Source organism: Armigeres subalbatus, unplaced genomic scaffold, assembly GCF_024139115.2.
Source record: "Armigeres subalbatus isolate Guangzhou_Male unplaced genomic scaffold, GZ_Asu_2 Contig347, whole genome shotgun sequence".
Classification (NCBI taxonomy): domain Eukaryota; kingdom Metazoa; phylum Arthropoda; class Insecta; order Diptera; family Culicidae; genus Armigeres; species Armigeres subalbatus.
The window spans coordinates 14,044-35,285 of record NW_026943094.1 but is presented as its reverse complement, the minus strand read 5'-3'; the positions used below and the strand labels follow the sequence as shown (position 1 = coordinate 35,285).

Below are 21,242 nucleotides of genomic sequence, written 5' to 3'. Positions count from 1 at the left end.
AATGCTGAGAAAAATGTAGAGTAGAGTGGGCAAGAGTACGCACTTAGTTTTCAATCGACCATGTGGCCCTTATGAAGCAAGCTTCTGCATATCAAATCAGTGTCGATGATTCACATACTCTTCCTTTATGTTACCCAGTGGAAAAAATATTGAAATTATTGAGATTCGTTTTGGTAGAACCCTTTTTGCAAGACAAGTGAAAAACGCACTCTTACCCCACTTTAAGTATATATTAACACAAATAAGAGGTAATAACATTTAATTGATGTTCAATGAGCATATATTAAGGAATGTTTAAAGATTATGTAGCTCTTAAAGGGGGAGAGGTTCCTAAAAATGTGCACTTTCATACGAAAAACCATTGTTTTTTATATATACAAAAAACTACAGAGGTAAAAATATATATCAGGTTTCGCGTGGCGTATACAAAGGCATTTTCCTTAAAGAAAGTCCATCAATCACGTAACGTAAAATTTGGCTATTTCATCAACCCTCCCCTCCCATTTTTACACTATTTGTTTGAATCCTTTAAAAATTATATGGATCGTCACACATCTCGCAACCCCTCCCAGCGAAACGTTGCGTAATTTATGAATGTTTCTTTTGATTGAATGAAAGTATTATATAGATGAAATTGTGTTTGCGTACTATGTTTAGGTCCTAATACAATTTCATTATTTCGCTTCAGTGCTTTGTTCGCTAAGTCCTTTCTATCACCGAATTACTTCAACTTATCCTAAAAATTTGTGATAATTTCGAATCCTGTCCCTATTTTCTTAGTTGTGAATCTTTACGCTTTGGAAGAAGTCTTATTTCAGCCGGAGATACGGGTTTGACATCATAACTTGAAGTTTCATATGCGTACTCACTTCGCACATCTTAATTTCACAGAAGTGAGAAGTAAGACGCTTCAAGTAAAAAATGAGCAGTTGAAAGTGAAGAATGAGACATCTTACTTCTCATTTTTCACTTCTTGTTTTCTTGCTTTTTTTCCTTTTTCTTACTTCTCAATTATAATCAGTTATTTCACGCTTTTCACATTCACTGTTGTTCGGCCAAGCGACACTTTTAACCATATGACCTGTTCAGCAAACAACATTTACGGTCGTATAATTCGTTCGGCCCAACGACATTTTCCACCATATGACTTGTTCGATCAAACAATTTCGGCCAAATAACATATTCGCCCAAACGACATTTCCGGCCGTATGACCGTTCGACAAATTGGCTAACTAGCCGTTTCTATCAATTCGACCGTTTAGGTCAAATGACCCGTTTGGTCGAATGACATTTTCAGCTGGGCTGATAACAAATACCCGATAACCAAGTACCCGAACAACAAATAACCATAAGGAATTTTCCCAAATCCAACATTTACCAGAATGTAACATTTCTCGCTTAACTTTTCAAAAGGACCTAAGTAACATTTTTTTCATGAATTAATTTGAGTTCTGCAATCAAAAGCTTTCATGTTGTTCTGTTGATTGCGCTATTCAAATTAATTCATGAAAAAAATGTTACTTAGGTCCTTTTGAAAAGTTAAGCGAGATTTACCCGAAAATCATGTTTTTCTATCCGGCCTAAAATATTTTATAGTGCGGTATCCGGTACCGGTCTAATAAGCGTTTTGTAGATAGTCAATTTGGTACGGCGGCGAACTCTATTCGATCGGAGCGTTTTGCGTAGTCTAAAGTACGTAAGATTTCCTGCCATGATGCGTCTCCAAATTTCTCTGCTGGTATCGTTATCGGCGGTAACCAGTGAGCCCAAGTACATGAATTCTTCAACCACCTCGATTTCGTCACCACCGATAGAAACTCGTGGTGGGTGGCTTACATTGACCTCTCTTGTAGCTCCTATCATGTACTTCGTCTTCGACGTGTTGATGACTAGTCCAATCCGTTTAGCTTCGCTTTCCAGTCTGATGTAGGCTTCTTCCATCCTCTCAAAGTTATGCAAGAAATAATTCCAACAACTTCCATTGGCAATATGAATGATTCTTACAATTATGCTTTATATAGCAGGCGGGATACAATATAGGGAAAACCGCCAAATGTTGAACGGCAAATTTTGTCGCCTACTGCTGAACTTCCATAAGAAATGCACGTGCGTTCAACAATAGGCGGAAAAACGAGCAGTTCAACACTGCGGAATTAGGTTGGGGCACGTGACCCACCAAATCGAATATTTCACTAAAGGGATTCATAAAGAAACCCGTAAAAAGAATTCTCCTTAAAGAATTTTGGAAGGTTTTCCTGAAACAATTTCTTTAGATATATTATTCTTCAAGGAATTTCTGAAAGGCTGGGATGGGAATTCAAAAAAAATCCCTATAAGAAATTCCGAAGGATTTTCTGAAAGGAATTTTCGAGGAAAATAAAAAAGCTATTTCCAAAAATAAATTGTGCACTGGATTCTGTTTTTACACGATTTACACTTTCTCAATTTTGCACCCATCCTAAATGTTTAACGCATATTAATAACCATGTGATTTTTCTTTGAACTATTTAGGATTTTTTGAAACATGTTGCAAAGATTTTGGTAGCTAATTGAAGTCACACGATCAAAAAAACGAGCAAAAAAATCATGTAAATACAGAATCCTCGCACAATAAATTAGAAGAATTTCTCGAAAATTCAAAAAAAGGAATTAAAAGCAATATCGAAAGTCATTCGCAAATTCCTCTGCGAATTCTTTTAGGATTTCTTCAGAAATTCTTTTGGGAAATCCTTCTGAAGTTCCTTCAAGAATACCTACGCAAATTGTTTTGGGAATACCTTCGGAAACTCCTTTAGTCCTTCCGATGTTTCTCTAACAATTCCTTTGGAAATTCTTTCAGGAGTTTCTTCGGAAATTGATGTAGAAATCTTTGGAATATATTTTAGGAATTCTGCTTGTACTTTCTCAATAAATCCCTTCGGAAACACTAGAAAGAAATTCTTAGAATACCTTCGTTATTCCACTCAGGGATTTCCCCAGATTTCCAAAAATTCATTCGAAAATTCTTATAGGAATTTCTTTGGTCATACCTCCATTTTTTGTTTAGCAAATCTTCTAGAAATTCCTTTAGATCTTCAGAGATTTATTTTCTGTCAAAGTTTTTGAGGAAATTTCTGCAGGAACTTCAGAATGTAATCTTGAATTTATTTACGAAGAGTCACACAAATAGATTTTCAAAAATATTTTCTTAACATATTTCTGAAAACATTTGCTAAAGAGCTATTAAAGGCATCCACGAAAAAAAAATCCAATGGAATTTTCAACGAAATACCAACTTGATTTTTGTTATATAAACTTCAAGGCTATTACAGGAATTCATTCGGAAATAACTTCAGAAACATTCACAAGAGTTCCGTCAGGATTACCTGAAAGAATTCCTTCGGAAATTCTAGCGCAAATCCATACAGTAGTAAAACAAAACCCTGTTTTGAATCTGGAATTAAGACTTTATGCCAAAAATATAAACCCAAAAATATCGGGATTGCAGTCGATCTATCATCATACTTCTTCGGATATTCTGAAGAATTCCTTAGGAATTTACTTCAGGAGTTGCTTCGGAAATTTCTCCAGATTCAGATGATATTTCATGAATTTTTCTAAAAGTTCGTTCGGAATATGATCCAGTTATTTTTACGTAAAAAGATATCCCCAGGAATTAATTCGATTCGTCATCCAGAATATCTTTCATGCATACAGGTAGGGTAACCGTACCCTTAGTGGAGGTAGCACCAATAGTGGAGGTAGTGGGGTTTCAATGAGATTAATCATATTTATACACTTCACGATGGTTTCAGTTGATGCGTCGTGCTTTAAATATCCTGTTAAATGCAACTTATCTTAAGATTTCGGTTGAAAAACTATTGAAAACAATGATTTTCCTTAACAAAATTGACTCCCTTGCACCTATAGTGATGCAACTGTACCAATAGTGGCGAGTCTCATAACAAACCAATGGATAGCACCACTATGGGAACCAAAATTAATTTTTACCGCCACTAAAGGAACAGTGTACCCATAGTGGTGCAAGCAATATTTGGTAATTGTTGATGTTAAATGACATCTATCTCATTTTTAATAGCTAATTTATTAGTTTATCTACTGACTAGGATATTAAAGCTGTAATTTTCCCATAATTATCAATTTTTTAAAAATATTTTCTTTTGTTGATCTACTAATACCTCCACTATTGGTACCGTTACCCTATACCTCGATTATATGGACTTTTTCGATGCAAAAAAGTCCATATAATCGAATTTTCCATATAATCGAAGCAAATTTTTTTTCTCGAAATTTGTGTTACACGATGAAATAAGTCTTGAGTAATTCTCGCTGAAACCGGGCCACTATTTGCACGAGGTTCTTAAAAATGCCTAAATTTATATTCTTTCGAAAGCTTTCGGCGAGTATATTAAGGATCCGAGTTAAATTCATCAGAAATATGAACCCCTCGTTAGTTATACACGAAATCATTTTGATGGACCCCTCGATTTTTGTCAATTCTTGACTCACCAAAACTGTCATAACTCCAACATTTCTCAACCGATCATAGAGATCAGCATATCGTTGGAAAGAGGAAGAGTGTACCCTTAATTTGAAATAATAAAAATACAAGCAGCCATATTGAATTTGGCCGCCATCTTAGATTTCTTTTTAAAACCATTTTTCCGCCAAATTCGCAACCACCGATTTTGAATATTAATACATCGATGGAAAGCTTAGCATTGTGCATTGTGTCCGAAAATCTCAGGTGTATGTTTTTTCTATCAAAAGTTAAGTACGATTTACCAATACCAAAATTCTTGAATTATTTAATACAATAACTTGAATACGGCACCGTTATGCTCAAAACTTTTGAGCTCTTCAAATAAAATACTGTTATAGATATGCTTTTGATTTTTGAAACATATTTGGCTTAGAATAGTGTATGAAATCAAGGAACTGACGTCGTATTACCATATTAACCATAAAAATAATTTTCGTTGGTCAGATGGCCCTTAAAAAAATAATTTGGGAAATCATATATAACTTTTGATAGAAAAAACATACACCTGAGATTTTCGGACAGAATGCACAATATAAGCTAAGCTTTCCATCGATGTATTAATATTCAAAATCGGAGGTTGCGAACTTGGCGGAAAAATGGTTTTGAACAAGAATTCTAAGATGGCGGCCAAATTCAATATGGCTACTTTTATTTTTATTATTGCAAATTAAGGATACACTTTTCCTCTTTCCAACGATATGCTGATCTCTACGATCGGTTGAGAAATGTTGAGTTATGACAGTTTTGGTAAGTCAAGAATTGACAAAAATCGAGGTGTCCATAAAAATGATTTCGTGTATAACTAACGAGGGGTTCATAATTCTGATGAATTTAACTCGGATCCTTAATATACTCGCCGAAAGCTTTCGAAAGAATGTAAATTTAAACATTTTTAAGAACCTCGTGCAAATAGTGGCCCGGTTTCAGCGAGAATTACTCTCTTAAAAGTTGAAAGAAAATATCCATATATTGCCTTACAGTCTAATCCGCATGTTTGAACTCATTTTATGATAACTCAGTAGATTATGATTTTTTATAAGAACGTAACCTTTTTTCCAGCCGTTAGTTTCTAAGATTACGTTAGTAATTAAGACTTCGCCCAGCTCAATGTGAGCACACTAATATACTTATTAACAAATTCTAACTACAGTGCCTTCCTGTTTCAGCAACAAAGCAAACACTGAGTGGTCGAGAAAGGTATATGTTAGATTCAAAAACTGGCTTTATATAGAAGGACTGACACTTGTCCTCTTTTGATCGCAGCAAATTGAAACCGATGGAAAATTTTGTCCTATTGTCTCCTATTGAAAATTGGCCGGATTGGACTATGGGCTCAGAAGATATGGCCAAAATGCAATCGCGTAGAAACAGTCTCACTTTTCTGACACTTATCTTTAAAGGATCTCCTTGGAACAAGTTGCGTTTGATTGATATTCTTAAAAAGAATTTAAATCAATGTAAATAAGGGGCTCTATCCAGCGTCATTTTTACAAGAACCAATTGACATTTCCCAAAACAAAATGTATCTCGTTTTATTGTCTCAGTCAATACATTGACTTATTTAAGTTCAACTTTTTCACAGAACTTATATTTTAGAATAAAAAAAAATCGGAAAAGTGCCGCACGTTTGAAGAATTGGAATTGGCTTTAATGTTTAATTTAAAATAGGGCGAATGTTAGGTCAAGCTTGGAAACCAGCACTATTCGTCAAAAAGTATGGCGTCAAAAAGTATGGGTTCTTTGGGAAAGTTGTCCTCAAAAAATTCAAGAACATTCTAAAGATATTAAATTTCTTTTTCCTACCGTTGAGCGTCAGTATAATCCTTAAGCCTTGTGCTGAACAAATGTGAATACCAGGATATTCGATAACATTTATTTAAACATAAAGACTGCTCGAAGAGTTTTCAGTTTTTTACATTCTAAATTATCAAGTTCGTCCAGAAGAAATAATGCCAGGTTTGAAAACCATTTGGAACTTTATTTATCACATATTGAAATAAACTCCTCCAGTTTCGTGGATATTCCTAAAAAATCAGTCTCAGTGGGTCCGATTTGCTGGATGTTAATACATCATCCGTCCTTCTATACCATGCACCAAAAGCAGAAAAAGGTTGGAAGCAAAGATTTAACAGCTAAATATGACAATCTCATCTTATCACTTGCTCCGCATACTGTCAGTCTGACAATTCACTTCACGTTTTCGTATGGCAGAGATCACCAAAAATACGCATTATTTTTCTGGCCGTGGCTGTTGCAGATTAAAGAATTGTATATTTATCATTATATACAATGAAATTTTCCAACGCGAAAATGGTAAAACAATCAAGTCAATCGAGCATATGACTCAGAGTGCATCTCCATATATAACATCACAACATGCCTTACGGGCCTTTATTTGCCCAATGTACCATAATAAATATAGAATCAATGTAAAATATGACTTACAATATTCAACATCTTTTTAAAACCCCAAAACACAAAAAAAATTGAGCGAAAAAAAATGTCCATATAATCGAGGTAAAAAGTCCATATAATCGAGGGTCCATATAATCGAGGTAAACCTGTACCTTCAAAAAGTTCTCCAGGAATTCCATCGTAAATTACTCTAAGTAATGCATCAGTAATTCTTCCAGTGATTCATTACTAAATTCCTCAAAGAATTTCTTCAAAAATTCTCAGCAAATAAATCTAGAAATACCTTCCGAAATTCCTTTAGGAATTCTTTCAAAAATTTCTTCCAAAACCTGTCTAAAAATTTTTCTGGGAAATCCTCCGCAATTTCCTTAGGGAATTCTTCCAGCAATCCGCCGGAATTTCTTTCAGGAATTACCAAACAAATTCCTAAAGGAATTTCCAAAGGAACTAGAATTTCTTGAATTTTTTCCAGAGATTCTTTCAACAAATTCTCAGGAAAGTACATCGAAGATAGATACAGATTTTTTTTTGGAAAGTATTAAGATATTATTTCGAAAATTCTAAGAAGGATTTCTACGAATTCCTTCAGATTTTCCCTAAAGATTTCCCTAAAATTCCTATAGGTAAAATACCTTTGAAAATTCTTCCAGAATTTCCTTAAGAGGTCCCTCTAGAAATGTGAGAGAATTCTTGGAAATCCTTCAGAATTCCTTCAAATATTCATTCAGGAATCCCTTCGGACATTCCTCCGTAAATTCAATTAGATATTCCTTGAGACCTTCGTATATTTCATCAAGATGTTTTTCGGAAATCACTTCAAAAATTCTTTTGGGAAACATTTGGAAATTGCTTTAAGAATTCTTTCCGAAGCTTCATCCGGAAATTCCTTTCAAATCTCCGTTAGAAACTTTTCAAAATTCTTTTAGTATTTCAATAAATTTACGGAAAAAATCTACAACAAAATTTCTGGAATAATTCCTGTCGGAACTTTCGGCTAAGATGATTTCCGCATGATTTCTTGGAGGAAGTTTCCAAGGAATTTCCGAATTAATTTACAAAGGTCTTTCCAGAGAATTTTTCGAAAAAATGTCAATTGCAGGAGTTCTCAAAATTTATTGCAGGAGTTCTCAAAAGATTTTCTGAAGGATTTCCTAAAGCATATCTCGTTGAAATTCTTAAATCAATTTCTGACAGAATAAAGGAAGAATTTCTTCTAAAGTGATTTTCAAAGGTATTCCTAAAACAATTTCAACAATTGCTGAAGGAATATCCGAATTTTAATTTTAATTTAAAAAGAATTCCTACAGGAATTCTCAAAGGAATTTCTAATAAAACATCCGAAGAAATTCCTGAAAGAACTCCTAAAGGAACCAACGAAAAAAAATTCGAAATTTTCTTATATTACCTTGTTTGAATTTTCAAAGGAATTTCTGGATTTATCTGCGAAGTAGTTTCCGGGGTATTTTCTGGGGAAACCTTCTTCTTATTATTATTATTGGCCCCACTGGGACATGTAATTAGTGTTTCAGCATGTAGCACTTCCACAGTTATTAACCGCGAGGTTTCTAAGCCAAGTTAAATACCATTTTCGCATTCGTATATCATGATGATACTTTCATACCCAGGGAAGTCGAGACAATTTCCAAACCGAAAATTGCCTAGACCAGCACCGGGAATCGAACCCAGCCACCCTCAGCATGGTCTTGCTTTATAGCCGCGCACCTTACCGCTTGGCCAACTGGGGAAACCACAAGAGGAAAATTTTGTCCAAAACTTGTAGAAGTAATTCTTGTCGGAGAAATTACCGAGAGAATAGAATTTCCGATTGTATTCGATGGAACACCTGAAAAAAAATTTGGAAAGAGCTTCTACAGGAATTTCTGAAAGTGCTCTTGAATTTTTTGGAAAAACTGGATGGTATTTCCTGAAGTATTATTCCCGAAAAAATGGCAGACGTTAATTCCCAGAGAAGTGTGAGCGGTGTATTTTTTATTGAATTGTGCAAATGTTGCTGAGGCTAACAACCTGTCGCGACCTGTCAACAACTGTTGATGACTATTGCAGGATTTCCAATCACCCCCGAGCTGCATGCAGCGCGTTGGTTCGGAGAAATCGTTCCACGAACTGAAATGTGAAGGTAGAAACTGTTGTTGACTTCAGGAGCTAAAATTCGGTTCGCCCATCCTGTTTACGTAGAAGTAACTGATCTGATAATTGACATTGTTTTGACTAGACGACAGGTTCTGCTTCACAGAAAGATTGTAGTTGACGACTGTCCCACTCCTCTTGTTGGTTGTTGGGGTGATGCTAGGGAAGGCTCCTCCGTTGTGGGTTTGAAACACACAAATAAGTCACCGTCTGCTGCATTCGTTGGCATAACAAAAGTCTGTTTCTGCATTGTATTACACCGCGGCAATTAGATATAAGAATTTCAATAAAACTCCTTATGAAAATTTGCCACAAGCAATCGGTATTAATTTCAGAAGGCTAAAATTTGGCCAAATTTTGCCTATGTTATGTAACTCTTGTATGTTGATTTACGACACATGAAATACAAAATTTAGGAAATTAAACATAGGGTTACCGATGGTATTCCCAGCAGGGTCTCCAGTTCCCGGCACAGGCTCAAAAACCAAAGAAAAAAAATATTTTGTCAATACTCCAGTTGCAGCTAGTTAAAATTGAGATTGAAGATGCAATTGCGGAAAACTAGACGAAAGGACGCAAGTGAGTCGAAAAATTCCAATACAGCCAGAAAATTGATGTAAATTTACATTTATTTTGATGCACATATTCGGAGCATAAATATAAATGCAAAAACAAACGAACGCGCTTTAATTTTAAATCATAATCAATTTAAAATTACACAATCTTGTAAAATTAGGCAAATTTAATTGAAATCTAAATTAAAAAAAATAATTTACATGACGGTTGTGACCAAGATGAATACACTACTAGGTGTTCCAATCTGCCGAATTCACGATTCAGCCATCTTCACTGTGCCACCAAAGTACTCTTTAATGGGTAAAAAAATGCCCATTATGAAGTTAAATAGTTCAACTCATTAAAAGAGTAAAAGGCCTTTACTCATTAAAGAGTAGTTTGACTTTACGTCAAAACAAGGTGTAATTTTTACCCATTAAGGATATTGAAATATAATGCAAAATGAGTAAAATAAACCCCTTTTTATTCATTCCCGTGGAAAAACAGGGAAACTGGATTTGCTGTTTCGAATCGAGAAGAAAAGATCAAGTTTTCCACATCATGATAAGGTATTTTATTTAAACAAAGTTTTTAAATTCATGGAAACCTGACTTAATGATCATGAACTTAGTTTATAAACAAACATCGCCTTTTGAGTCACGCAGCATAGTCAATAGTGTTTATCCTATGAACTTGTTGGGATCTCCTAGTAGGTACCAGCATCTCGACTTCATCAGATTCTGTAATCCGGGACCTTGGTTTTTGGGAGCTGCAGCCATGGTTCTTTATCATTGGCGAAAGTTTGGCCGCAGTTACAAGCAAGGGGACTAGTTTGGCGCGGACTGAAAATATGGATTTATTTATGTTTCAATGTTTTAGAGCACTAATAAAATACTTACTGTCAAACACAGCAGCATCAGCTTCTATTTCCGCTGAAATTTGATCCTTGGTTGTAGATTTCGCACCCATTTTCGAAATAAAACTTAAATTTATCGATAGGATCTTTTGCAAACAAATATAAACGTAACCAACTGGATTTTCACTCATTAATGAGTAAACAGTTGGAAGTACAAAAAGGGGAAAAAGTACCCCTTTTTCGAAATTTTAAAATACCCATTATTTTGACAGCTCCGTATATCGCCAAAAAATGTGTATTTTTTCCTCATTAATGAGTATTGCCGAGTTTACAGTGTTGGATGTTAGTATGGGAGAGCCAGCCGGTTTGTTTATGTTTTGCACCGAAAATGAATTTTCTTCTCGACCATAAATTGGGCACATTGAAACACCTACACTGATAAAAATATATTGTGATTTTAAATGTATTTTCATGCACATATTTGGAGCATGCAAATAAACGTAACATTCAATCGATCTCACTCTTCTTTTAAATCGAAATAAACTTAAACTGTGCTTGCTTGTAAAATTCAATTGAATTATTGTCTGTTTCCTTGGTAACAAAACGCGCCGACCATTTTTTAGGCACTATCAAAATCGTCGCTAACATCATTATTCTAAAATTATGTTAGTTTTATTAGTAAATAATGTCAATCTGCATTAAAAACAGGGCTCAATTTTGGGAAATAATGTGATTATTGAGTATATAAAATTTTGTTCACAGTTGATTTGACAGATCTTATGGCCATTTCTTCTGGCGACGATTTTGGCGTCAATTTGTTTTGCGACGATTTCAAATCGTCGCGGCCGATAAGGTGGGAAATTGATAATAAATTGAGTATCGAATGTTAATTCGTTTGATGGGATAAGCAGCAATTTTACACGTCGTTTAATTTTCAAAATTATTTGCTGTGTAGCTGTGTATTCATCTTGGTTGTGACTACATCACATATAGACTGAAAAAAAAAAGATAATGAAAGATAAACAGCGCGTGAAACTTAACATGCGGAAATATACGCCATTCTACGCTGAAATGCTCCTCTTCATAACAAGATTGCTTACAACTTGTCTGCAATATTGACGATTCACGTCAAATATTATGTATACAATATTAGGCTGGTGTGCGCTGGTCCGTTTGTCAGAATTATGGTCGGTGTCGCTTTTTGGGCGTCACGCCGAAAGTTATTTTAGCCGGCGGCGGCGGCGGCGGCGGCGTGAATTGGCGTGGCGATTTTTTATTACGTTAGTTTAAGTTTTTTTTTTGCCTTTTTTGAGTTATTTCCAAAACATTAACGAAATAATCTTCCGAATTTCGAATAAAAAACCTGATGAACTTCTCCAGAAATTCTTTACGTTTTTCCAAAACATTCGTTTGGAAATAATTTTCAGATTTTCCAAGGGAATTCATCGGATTTTCCAAGAATTCTTTGGAATTGCCAACAGAATTATTATTTTATTATTTATTCAGACTAAGGCCGAAGTGGCCTGTGCGGTATATAAGAGTCTTCTCCATTCGGCTCGGTCCATGGCTACACGTCGCCAACCACGCAGTCTACGGAGGGTCCGCAAGTCATCTTCCACCTGATCGATCCACCTTGCCCGCTGCGCACCTCGCCTTCTTGTGCCCGTCGGATCGTTGTCGAGAACCATTTTCACCGGGTTACTGTCCGACATTCTGGCTACGTGCCCGGCCCATCGCAGTCGTCCGATTTTCGCGGTGTGAACGATGGATGGTTCTCCCAACAGCTGATGCAATTCGTGGTTCATTCGCCTCCTCCACGTACCGTCCGCCATCTGCACCCCACCATAGATGGTACGCAGCACTTTCCTTTCGAAGTGCGCGTTGGTCCTCCACGAGCATCGTCCAGGTCTCGTGTCCGTAGAGGACTACCGGTCTAATTAGCGTTTTGTAGATTGTCAGTTTGGTACGGCGGCGAACTCTATTCGATCGGAGCGTCTTGCGGAGTCCAAAGTACGTACGATTTCCAGCCACTATGCGTCTCCGAATTTCTCTGCTGGTGTCATTTTCGGCAGTCACCAGTGAGCCCAAGTACACAAATTCTTCTACCACCTCGATTTCGTCACCACCGATGCAAACTCGTGGTGGGTGGCTCACATTGTCTTCTCTTGAACCGCTTCCTATCATGTACTTCGTCTTCGACGTGTTGATGACTAGTCCGATCCGCTTAGCTTCCCTCTTCAGTCTGATGTAGGCTTCCTCCATCTTCTCAAAGTTACGTGCCATAATATCTACGTGCCATAATATATACGCACATCACCCGATCCATCGTCGCTTTGATCAACCGTGTCAGTTTATCCGGAAAACCGTGTTCGTGCATTAGCTGCCATAGCTGGTCCCGATCGATTGTATCATATGCGGCTTTGAAGTCGATGAATAGATGATGTGTGGGCACGTTGTATTCGCGGCATTTCTGCAGTACTTGGCGAATGGCAAACACGTGGTCCGTGGTGGAGCGTTCGCCCATAAAACCCGCCTGGTACTGCCCCACGAACTCCCTTGCAGTTGGTACTAGTCGACGGCATAAAATTTGGGAGAGTACCTTGTAGGCGGCGTTCAGCAATGTGATTGCGCGGTAGTTGCTACAATCCAGCTTATCGCCCTTTTTGTAGATGGGACACACGACACCTTCCATCCACTCCTGCGGCAAAACTTCCTCCTCCCAGATCTTGGTAATGACCCAGTGCAGCGCTCTAGCCAGTGCCTCACCACCGTGTTTAAATAGCTCTCCTGGTAGTTGGTCAACCCCAGGGGCTTTGTTGTTCTTGAGCCGGCCAATCTCCTCCTGGATTTCCTGGAGATCCGGAGCCGGTAGAATTATGTCCTGCGCGCGTTCTCCCAGGTCCATCACCATACCGCCATCTTCGTCTGCCACATCGTCATTCAGGTGTTCTTCGTAGTGCTGCCGCCATCTTTGGATCACCTCACGCTCGTTCGTAAGAAGGTTCACGTTTATGTCCTTACACATATCGGGCTGTGGCACGTGGCCCTTACGTGAACGGTTTGACTTCTCATAGAACTTTCGTGTGTTATTAGCGCGGTACAGTTGCTCCGTTTCTTCACGGTCTCGATCTTCCTGCTGGCGCTTTTTCCTCCGGAACATCGAGTTTTGTCTGTTCCGCGCCTGTTTATATCGTGCCCTCGTTCGCCCTCGTGCGGTGTTGCAGCCATCTCGCCCATGCTGCATTCTTCTCTTCCACTAACTGCTCACATTCGCCGTCATACCAGTCGTTTCTTCTGATCCGGGGCACCGTGCCAAGTGCAGCGGTTGCGGTGCTACCAATGGCGGATCGAATATCTCCAGCCATCTTCAAGAGATGCTGCGCCTAGCTGCTCTTCCGTTGGAAGTGCCACTTCCAGCTGCTGCGCGTATTCTTGGGCTAGTCTACCGTCTTGTAGCCGCCCAATGTCCGACTTCGACGCGTGTTGTACACCGTCGAGAGTTTTGAGCGCAGGCATACTGCAACGAGGTAGTGGTCGGATTCAATATTCGCATATTGCCAACAGAAGCTGAAATTCACACAGAAAATTCTTCATAATTGTAGAAGAATGCGACTGGTAGAATAAGTGTTTTAACATTTGCTTGCTCAGTCTAAAATAATAAGGACGGATAGTTTAGCATGGCCAACAGAAAGTGCTTCAGAATATCCGTGGGAGACTCTAAGGAGTTTTCAACGGAAAGTTTTTTAGAATCCGCGGATATTTGTTCAAAATGTAGATCTCAGATCTCATTCTTTGTATAGTAGACGTTCAATAACTGCAAGTAATTTAACTGCAATGCTTTTAAAATGCAATTCGATAGTTTCAACAGTTTTGCAGTTATCGGACCGCTGAACTTCAAAACGATGTCAAAATCGATGATAGCTGCATTACGCTGCACATGACAACCGTTTGATGTCTAGAAAGACATTCGCTAAATGAAACGTAAACATGTTGCAGATATCTAACAATGAGTGCATAGTCCATAAGAAATTCTTGGGAAATTACATTGACTGAAATCAAAATACGGCCAGGTAATTTGGCCGAAAAAGTCATTTTCCCTAACAGGTCGTTTGGCCGAATTGTTCATCAGCCCGAAAATGCCATTTGGCCGAAATGGACGTTTGTCATAATTACTGAACAGACAATATGGTCGAAAATGTCCATCCGTTCGACCAAATGTCGAAATAGCCATTTTGTCAAACGACTACCGAACGAAATTTCGTAGCCTCTCTACTTATTGAGTCGATACTAGCCTTAAAGCCAAAAGTCATCTAACCAAATCTTATTAAGCCGTATTAAACGTATATCCGAAACTGTTATCAGGTCAATAATGGTTTGTCCGAAAATGTATTTTGGCTGAAAGAGACATACAGCCGAAAAGGGTAATTTGGCCGAAAAAATGGTTAGAACGAATAAATCATTTGACCGTTTGGTAGGAATGGTCATATGGCAGAAAGAGATTTGGACCGAAAATGTCTTTTATGCAAAACAATTCTTTCGGCTAAACGACATTTTCTGCCAAATGTCCTATTCGGCTAAACGAATTTTTGGCAAAAAAAAAACTTAAAAATCAAATATACTTTTCGCAGAAAACGCCATTTTCTAAAATGATTCAAAACACCCATGGACATTTAATCTTTATGCCAAATGACCTTCTTCTTCTTCATTGGCATTACATCCCCCACTGGGACATTGCCGCCTCGCAGCTTAGTGCTCATTACGCACTTCCACAGTTATTTACTACGAGGTTTCTAAGCTAAGTTACCATTTTTGAATTCGTATATCATGAGGCTAACACGATGATTACTTTTATGCCCAGGGAAGTCGAGACAATTTCCAATCCGAAAACTGTCTAGACCGGCACCGGGAATCGAACCCAGCCACCCTCAATATAATGGTCTTGCTTTGTAGCCGCGCATCTTACCGCACGGCTAAGAAGGGTCCCATGCCAAAAGACCATTATTACCAAAGTGCAGTTTTGGTCCAATAATCTATGCGGTCTAACGACTTTTTCGGCCAAACGGCATTTTCAGCCAAATGACCTGTAAGGGCAAACAGTTGTTTCAGTCAAATTACCAGTACGGCCGAATGTTCCTTTCGACCAAATTACATTTTCGGTCACACCATTTTCGACCTAATGATAGTTTAAGATAAACGTTCATTTTAGCTCGACTAAATGGAATTTGGCTATAAGAGTTTAGGCGTAAAAAGCAGTATCGAAAAATAGAGAGACTACGGAATTTTGTTTAATGTCGCTTTCGGCCAATGGAATTTCTTATGGACTTCTTATGGACTATACAGTCGACTCTCTACATCTCGATGTTCTATATCTCGATATCTCTCCCGATATCGCCGATGGTTTCATCAGTCCCTTCAATCTACATATATTTGGGCTTTCTACATCTTGGTAACCTCCCTATCTCGATATTTCTCTATCTCGATGTGTTCTGATCATATTTTGTTCTGGATTTACTCTCCTTATCATCTAGATCATCTTTGGACAATAACAAACACATCAACAACAGGAAACGACATTTGTGTTGTTGTCATTTTTCATAGCAACGAGCATGTTTGGATCTAGTACCCCTTCCAATTTTCTTTCCATTCCTCGATCTCTCCCTATCTCGATGGTCCCTTCAATATCGAGATGTGGAGAGGCGACTGTACCAAGAAAATTATGTGGAAATCCAAAGAAATTCCCTTAAAACTCCGAGCAATATTCGGTGAAAACTTAAGATTTTTTTGTTGAATTTTCCGTGGAAATTCCGGAGAATTTTTCGTGTAAATTTCATAGAGTCCCCAGCGAATATTTCGAAGAATTTTCTGTTTTGAAGTTGATTATGTCAAACTAGCCATCTTAATTTGGCCCCAAAGCGTTACATTGTTTATGGTTGCAAACGATGGAGCATAGGTCAAAAATGCATGCATTGTTCTCATAAAAATTCTGTAAATAGTCTAAATCCGCAAAAAGATATATTTTTGTGTTTAAAAATTTTAGGCTAAGCAACCCCTTTTACTGAAAATGCAACATTTCAGAAGGAATCAATCCAAAACGTCAGCCTTACATATTAACTGTCAAAAGTTGGAATGAAGTACCCTTCGGTGTTTTGCTAATGAGTTTGAAACAAGACCGAAAATGTCGTGGAAGCATTTTCCATCTGCTTTTAAATTTCAAATTAAACAATGTCCCTTTTGATTTATGAATCGGAAAAAAACCTGACGCGCTTTAAATAATTAGCTTCATTGTATTCTGAAAGAATATCGAATATCTGTTCTTCATTTAAGGACCTAATTAATCTAGATTGAAAATTTCGTGTTAATTCCGAAGAATACTCAAAACAGAAACCCAACAGGAACTTTCAGCGTTCATTCCGAATCTTTTCTTGTAGAAATTTAAAACAACTTCTCGTGAAAATTCTGAAGAGATTCTCATGTAAAATCTGACGAATTTTACGTTGAAATACAAAACTACTGTCTTTGGGAAATCCATTGAGCTCTTCTTGGTAATTCCAAAGAATTCTCGAAATTTCAAAGTAACTGAAAAACTTAAAGCATTTCCTGAGGAAGTTGGTCAGTTTTTTAGGCAAAATTCAAAAGATTCTTCCATTAATGTAGTGCAAATATCCCAAATAATCAAATCAGCCGAACGAAACTTTCTGACCAAATGACGCTTTCTGAAAAACGACCATTCGGCCAAATCGCATATTCTAATTGAGCAATCTGGTAACCGGATTGTTTCAGTTAAAAAAAACTGTGACCAAATAAATTTTTTTAGCAAAACAACTTTAGGCTGGATAGTATTTTTCCAAATGGTTTTTTCAGCCAAACGAAATATTCGGCTAAACAACTTTCAGCCTTGTGGTCGTCAGCCAAATGGCTTTCTGCCGAACGACCTTTTCCGTTCAAAAATTCAAGTTCAACAAGATTTTTTGGATTTCAACGGGAAATCCTTCACAATTTCCACACGATCTTTTCTCAGTTTTCACGAATTTTCCAAAGTTTTTAAAATTTAATAAAAAATTGCATTGTTTTTTTCAAAAAAAACCATTGGTATCTTCACGAAAAAATAAATTCTCTCTAGTGTCAACGTGATGTTGTAGAGATCAATTAGGAAATTCTACGGAAATTTCACTGAATTTGCGGAATTTCCACTGAAAATTCTGCGGAATCGGCGTGGAAAAATTTAAATGGCGGCGCGCCGGTGCAAAAATGTTGGCGGCGGCGTCGTGCCAAACAGTCGGCGGTGGCAGCCTGGTGCGTAGCGATGGTACCAGACGTGGTTTATTGATGACTGTTACATTGGCGACGAGGACAATTTTTTCTTACAAGAAAAGCGAATGAAGTCAAAATTTCTGTTAGTGCAAATTTGGGAAGAAAATCATTGCTGGAATAAGTAAAATTTTGGCTACAGGAATTCAGAAGAAAAGAAGAGTTGAAGGATAAGGTAATTTGAGTGACTGAAAAAAATGCTAAAAAATATTACTGCAATGAAAACACTGAACGTTATTTTTATCGCTGTTTGTTTATTATATTGTGGAAATTAAGTTTGAAATAAAAACCAGGATAACGAAAAGAATAAGTTTTCTAGACCGTACTCCTGGTACTTGGGCGAAGGGAATATAGAATTTCAGTCCGCATATTAAAACCCAGAAAAACGAAGGGAATGAAAACATTCTAGTCCGTATATCTGGTAGCCAGGCGAAGGGAATGTAGAATTCAAGTCCGCAGATCAAACCCAGGAAAACGAAGGGAAAATCCAGTCCGTATACCTGGTACTGAAGCGTAGAGAATGCAGAATTCCAGTCCGCAAGTAAAGAATCGGCGAAGAGGGTTCATGTGTAACCCTAGTCCGTCGAAAGACCAAATGTAGGAGAACCAATGTTTCTCAGTCCATTTGGCAACTGAAATTGAATTGTTGGGAAATTTTCATTAGCTGCCATGGTTACAGCTTTTCTTAAACAATGAAGGAAATCTAAACAATGATAAAGATATCCTAATCTCGTTCGGATTAAAATATAATCCAATTAATTTTAAATATATAAAATATAATCCAATAAATTTAGCCATGCTTTAGTGACCCATCTTCCACCTCATGTGAAAAACTAGATATTGCATCTACGAAGAGGGAATGTCATGATAACACTTTTGACTGGTTCTCAGTACAGTCCCACTGAACTACTTTAGGAAGCTTGAAACTAAATATCTCGAATCAAAAATGACCTGGAAATCGACGGGCATATTTTGGAAACCGGTAAGTTTCAAACTTAAAATTTAAAAACGACGTATTGAAACAAGAGGTACCTTCCATGCACGGAATACGTAATAGGTGACTTGTGAGATGTAATAACAACGCTGTTCAATAACAGTTTCTTGAGAATCTAAATAGAAATTTAATACATAGTTTTCAATCAATCTAAATATGTCAATGATAATAAATCTCGGCCTTTCTTTGATTATCGTTGTGCTGAAATTGACTTTTTCCATTATATTGAGCCGAAGTTTAAGCAAACTTGCGAATAGTTGTTTTTATTTGCATGCTATTTTGTAAATCCCAAGTTTTTTCAGTTGAAATGTTATTTGTTAGATATTTACAGATTAATACTATGTATTATTGAAAATTTCGAGAGATTCATATGTAGTCTACATTAATTTATTTATTATTCAACGAATGATAAAATGCCACTCAACAGGCTCAGTACATATAACCTATCTTCTTTATTGTGATACCCAAATTCCAGGAGATCAAAGTGTGAAACTTTCCTGATAAACAACTGTTCATCAGAGATCATTAAAAAGACAAATGTTATTAATAAACAAGGTTCTAAGTATAAGCAGCATTAACTCTGTAATTGTACAATATATAACTGTACAATTGGCATTGAAACACATCCAAATATTCTTGCATCATTATTAGAACAAAGGAGAGATGTAGTAGGCTAGGTAATATGATTCAACCAGAGTAGGCTACTTAGAATAAACGATCCACTTGAAGTATCGTAGCGATGGTACCAGACGTGGTTTATTGATGACTGTTACACTAGCAATAATGGTTACATCCCATTTCTGCAAGCAATTCCCATTTTCTTCACTTTGACGCTTCGAAACACATCCCCACCCCATTCAACTTGTAACATACATACCTCACATTCCACATTGGCTTCTAAATCACATCGCCTGTTCACTGGATCGAATAGTAGCCCAGGGTTGCACGAATGTGGTCCATTCGCCACTCTGTTGAAGCAAATGTAGTATTGGGAGCAGTCCCTAGGATCTGGCACCATAGAGGCAACACTCGGATTAACACTATTCGGGCAAACACTTTCTTCACAGTCCACATTTGCCTCTAGATCACATCGTTGTGCTGCAGCATCGAACATTAGCCCCACCGAACACTCTCTCAGGAATCCGACCCTGTTGACACAAAGCGTATATTTGCGACATTCATTCTCGATCGGGAAAAACTCCGTTACGGCGTTGGATGCTTCCACATCCTCGGTTTCCCCACCAACGCAAAGCAGGCAGATCACATTCCACGGATTATCGCAAAGCTGACCTTGATCGTTGAAGTGGACCCCTCTGGACAGCGTCCAGGCACTGGTGTTTGTCGTATGCACGTGAAAAATGCAGAACAATCCGTGAAATCGGCGATGAATGCACCGTCTGGCCTACCGATACAGCGGTTGGCCTCCGAGAAAGGTATTAAAACTGCCACCGCAAGGAAGGTTAGTACAGTTAGCCTACACATTGTGCTACGAAGACGCTTCTGCTAGGCCGACTCTATCGTAAATGGTCACCTACCGACGACGCACTTCTCTAAATTAATTCCAGGGGGCTTATTATCCAGCGAAGCCATATAAGCTTTTAAACAAATCAGATAAAAAGTGATAATCTCTAGCAATGTGATAAGACACAGGGATTATCTGTTTGATAACTTAGCAGTCACCGTGACCGAAAAAAGGGCAAATCGAAAATTCCTGCAAAAAAGATTCGCAGATATCTCTCAGCGTGTGATATACGAATGTACTTTGGCGATTTTGGCTAAGGTTGATTGACGACTTCCGGCTGGATTATCTGATAAGCAATCAATGAAATGCGTTTCCATTGTTAAAGCCGGTCATTTTGACTTGTAATTGATGGGGTTAATTGTGCAATGCTAAATGATAACTAATCTCATGTAAACTTACAAGGAATCGTATACCAATCAACAGATATGTATACACACGAATCTGTTTTTACACGATTTTTTTTTCGCTAGTAATTTTGATCGTGTGACTTCAATTTACCACCAAAATCTTTGCAACATGTTTTATAAAATCCTAAATAATTCAAAGAAAATCACATTGTAATTAATATGCGTTAAACATTTAGGATGAGTGAAAATTGAGAAAATGTAAATCGTAAAAAAAACAGTATCCAGTGTAGCTACTAAGTATTTTTTTACGCGGTTGATCTATACGTTGTACACTTTTAAACAATGCTTAAATTCTCTTTTAATTTTGTGATTCTTTCATGGTGTCTACTCAATATTTTATAGCGGCTTGAGTTCAAAATCGACCAAAATCGAACCGCATAAAAATAAACCTGGCTGTTGCCGAAAATAAATAAACCAGATATGTGTTTTTTCTTAAGCTTCTTTTTATTAGGACATTACATCCCTCATAGGGACATTAAGCACTCCACAGTTAT

General features: G+C 37.4%; 1 protein-coding gene across 1 annotated transcript in view; it reads right to left on the bottom strand.

Annotated features, from left to right (window-relative positions):
• Window positions 1–20,301, bottom strand: part of LOC134204022 (peritrophin-44-like) — a 30,164-nt gene extending 9,863 nt beyond the window's left edge. The window contains 2 exon segments of the mRNA XM_062678858.1: window positions 19,697–20,127; window positions 20,130–20,301. Coding sequence (XP_062534842.1) covers window positions 19,697–20,127; window positions 20,130–20,301 — 603 coding nt within the window.
• Between the last annotated feature and the right edge of the window lie 941 nt (window positions 20,302–21,242).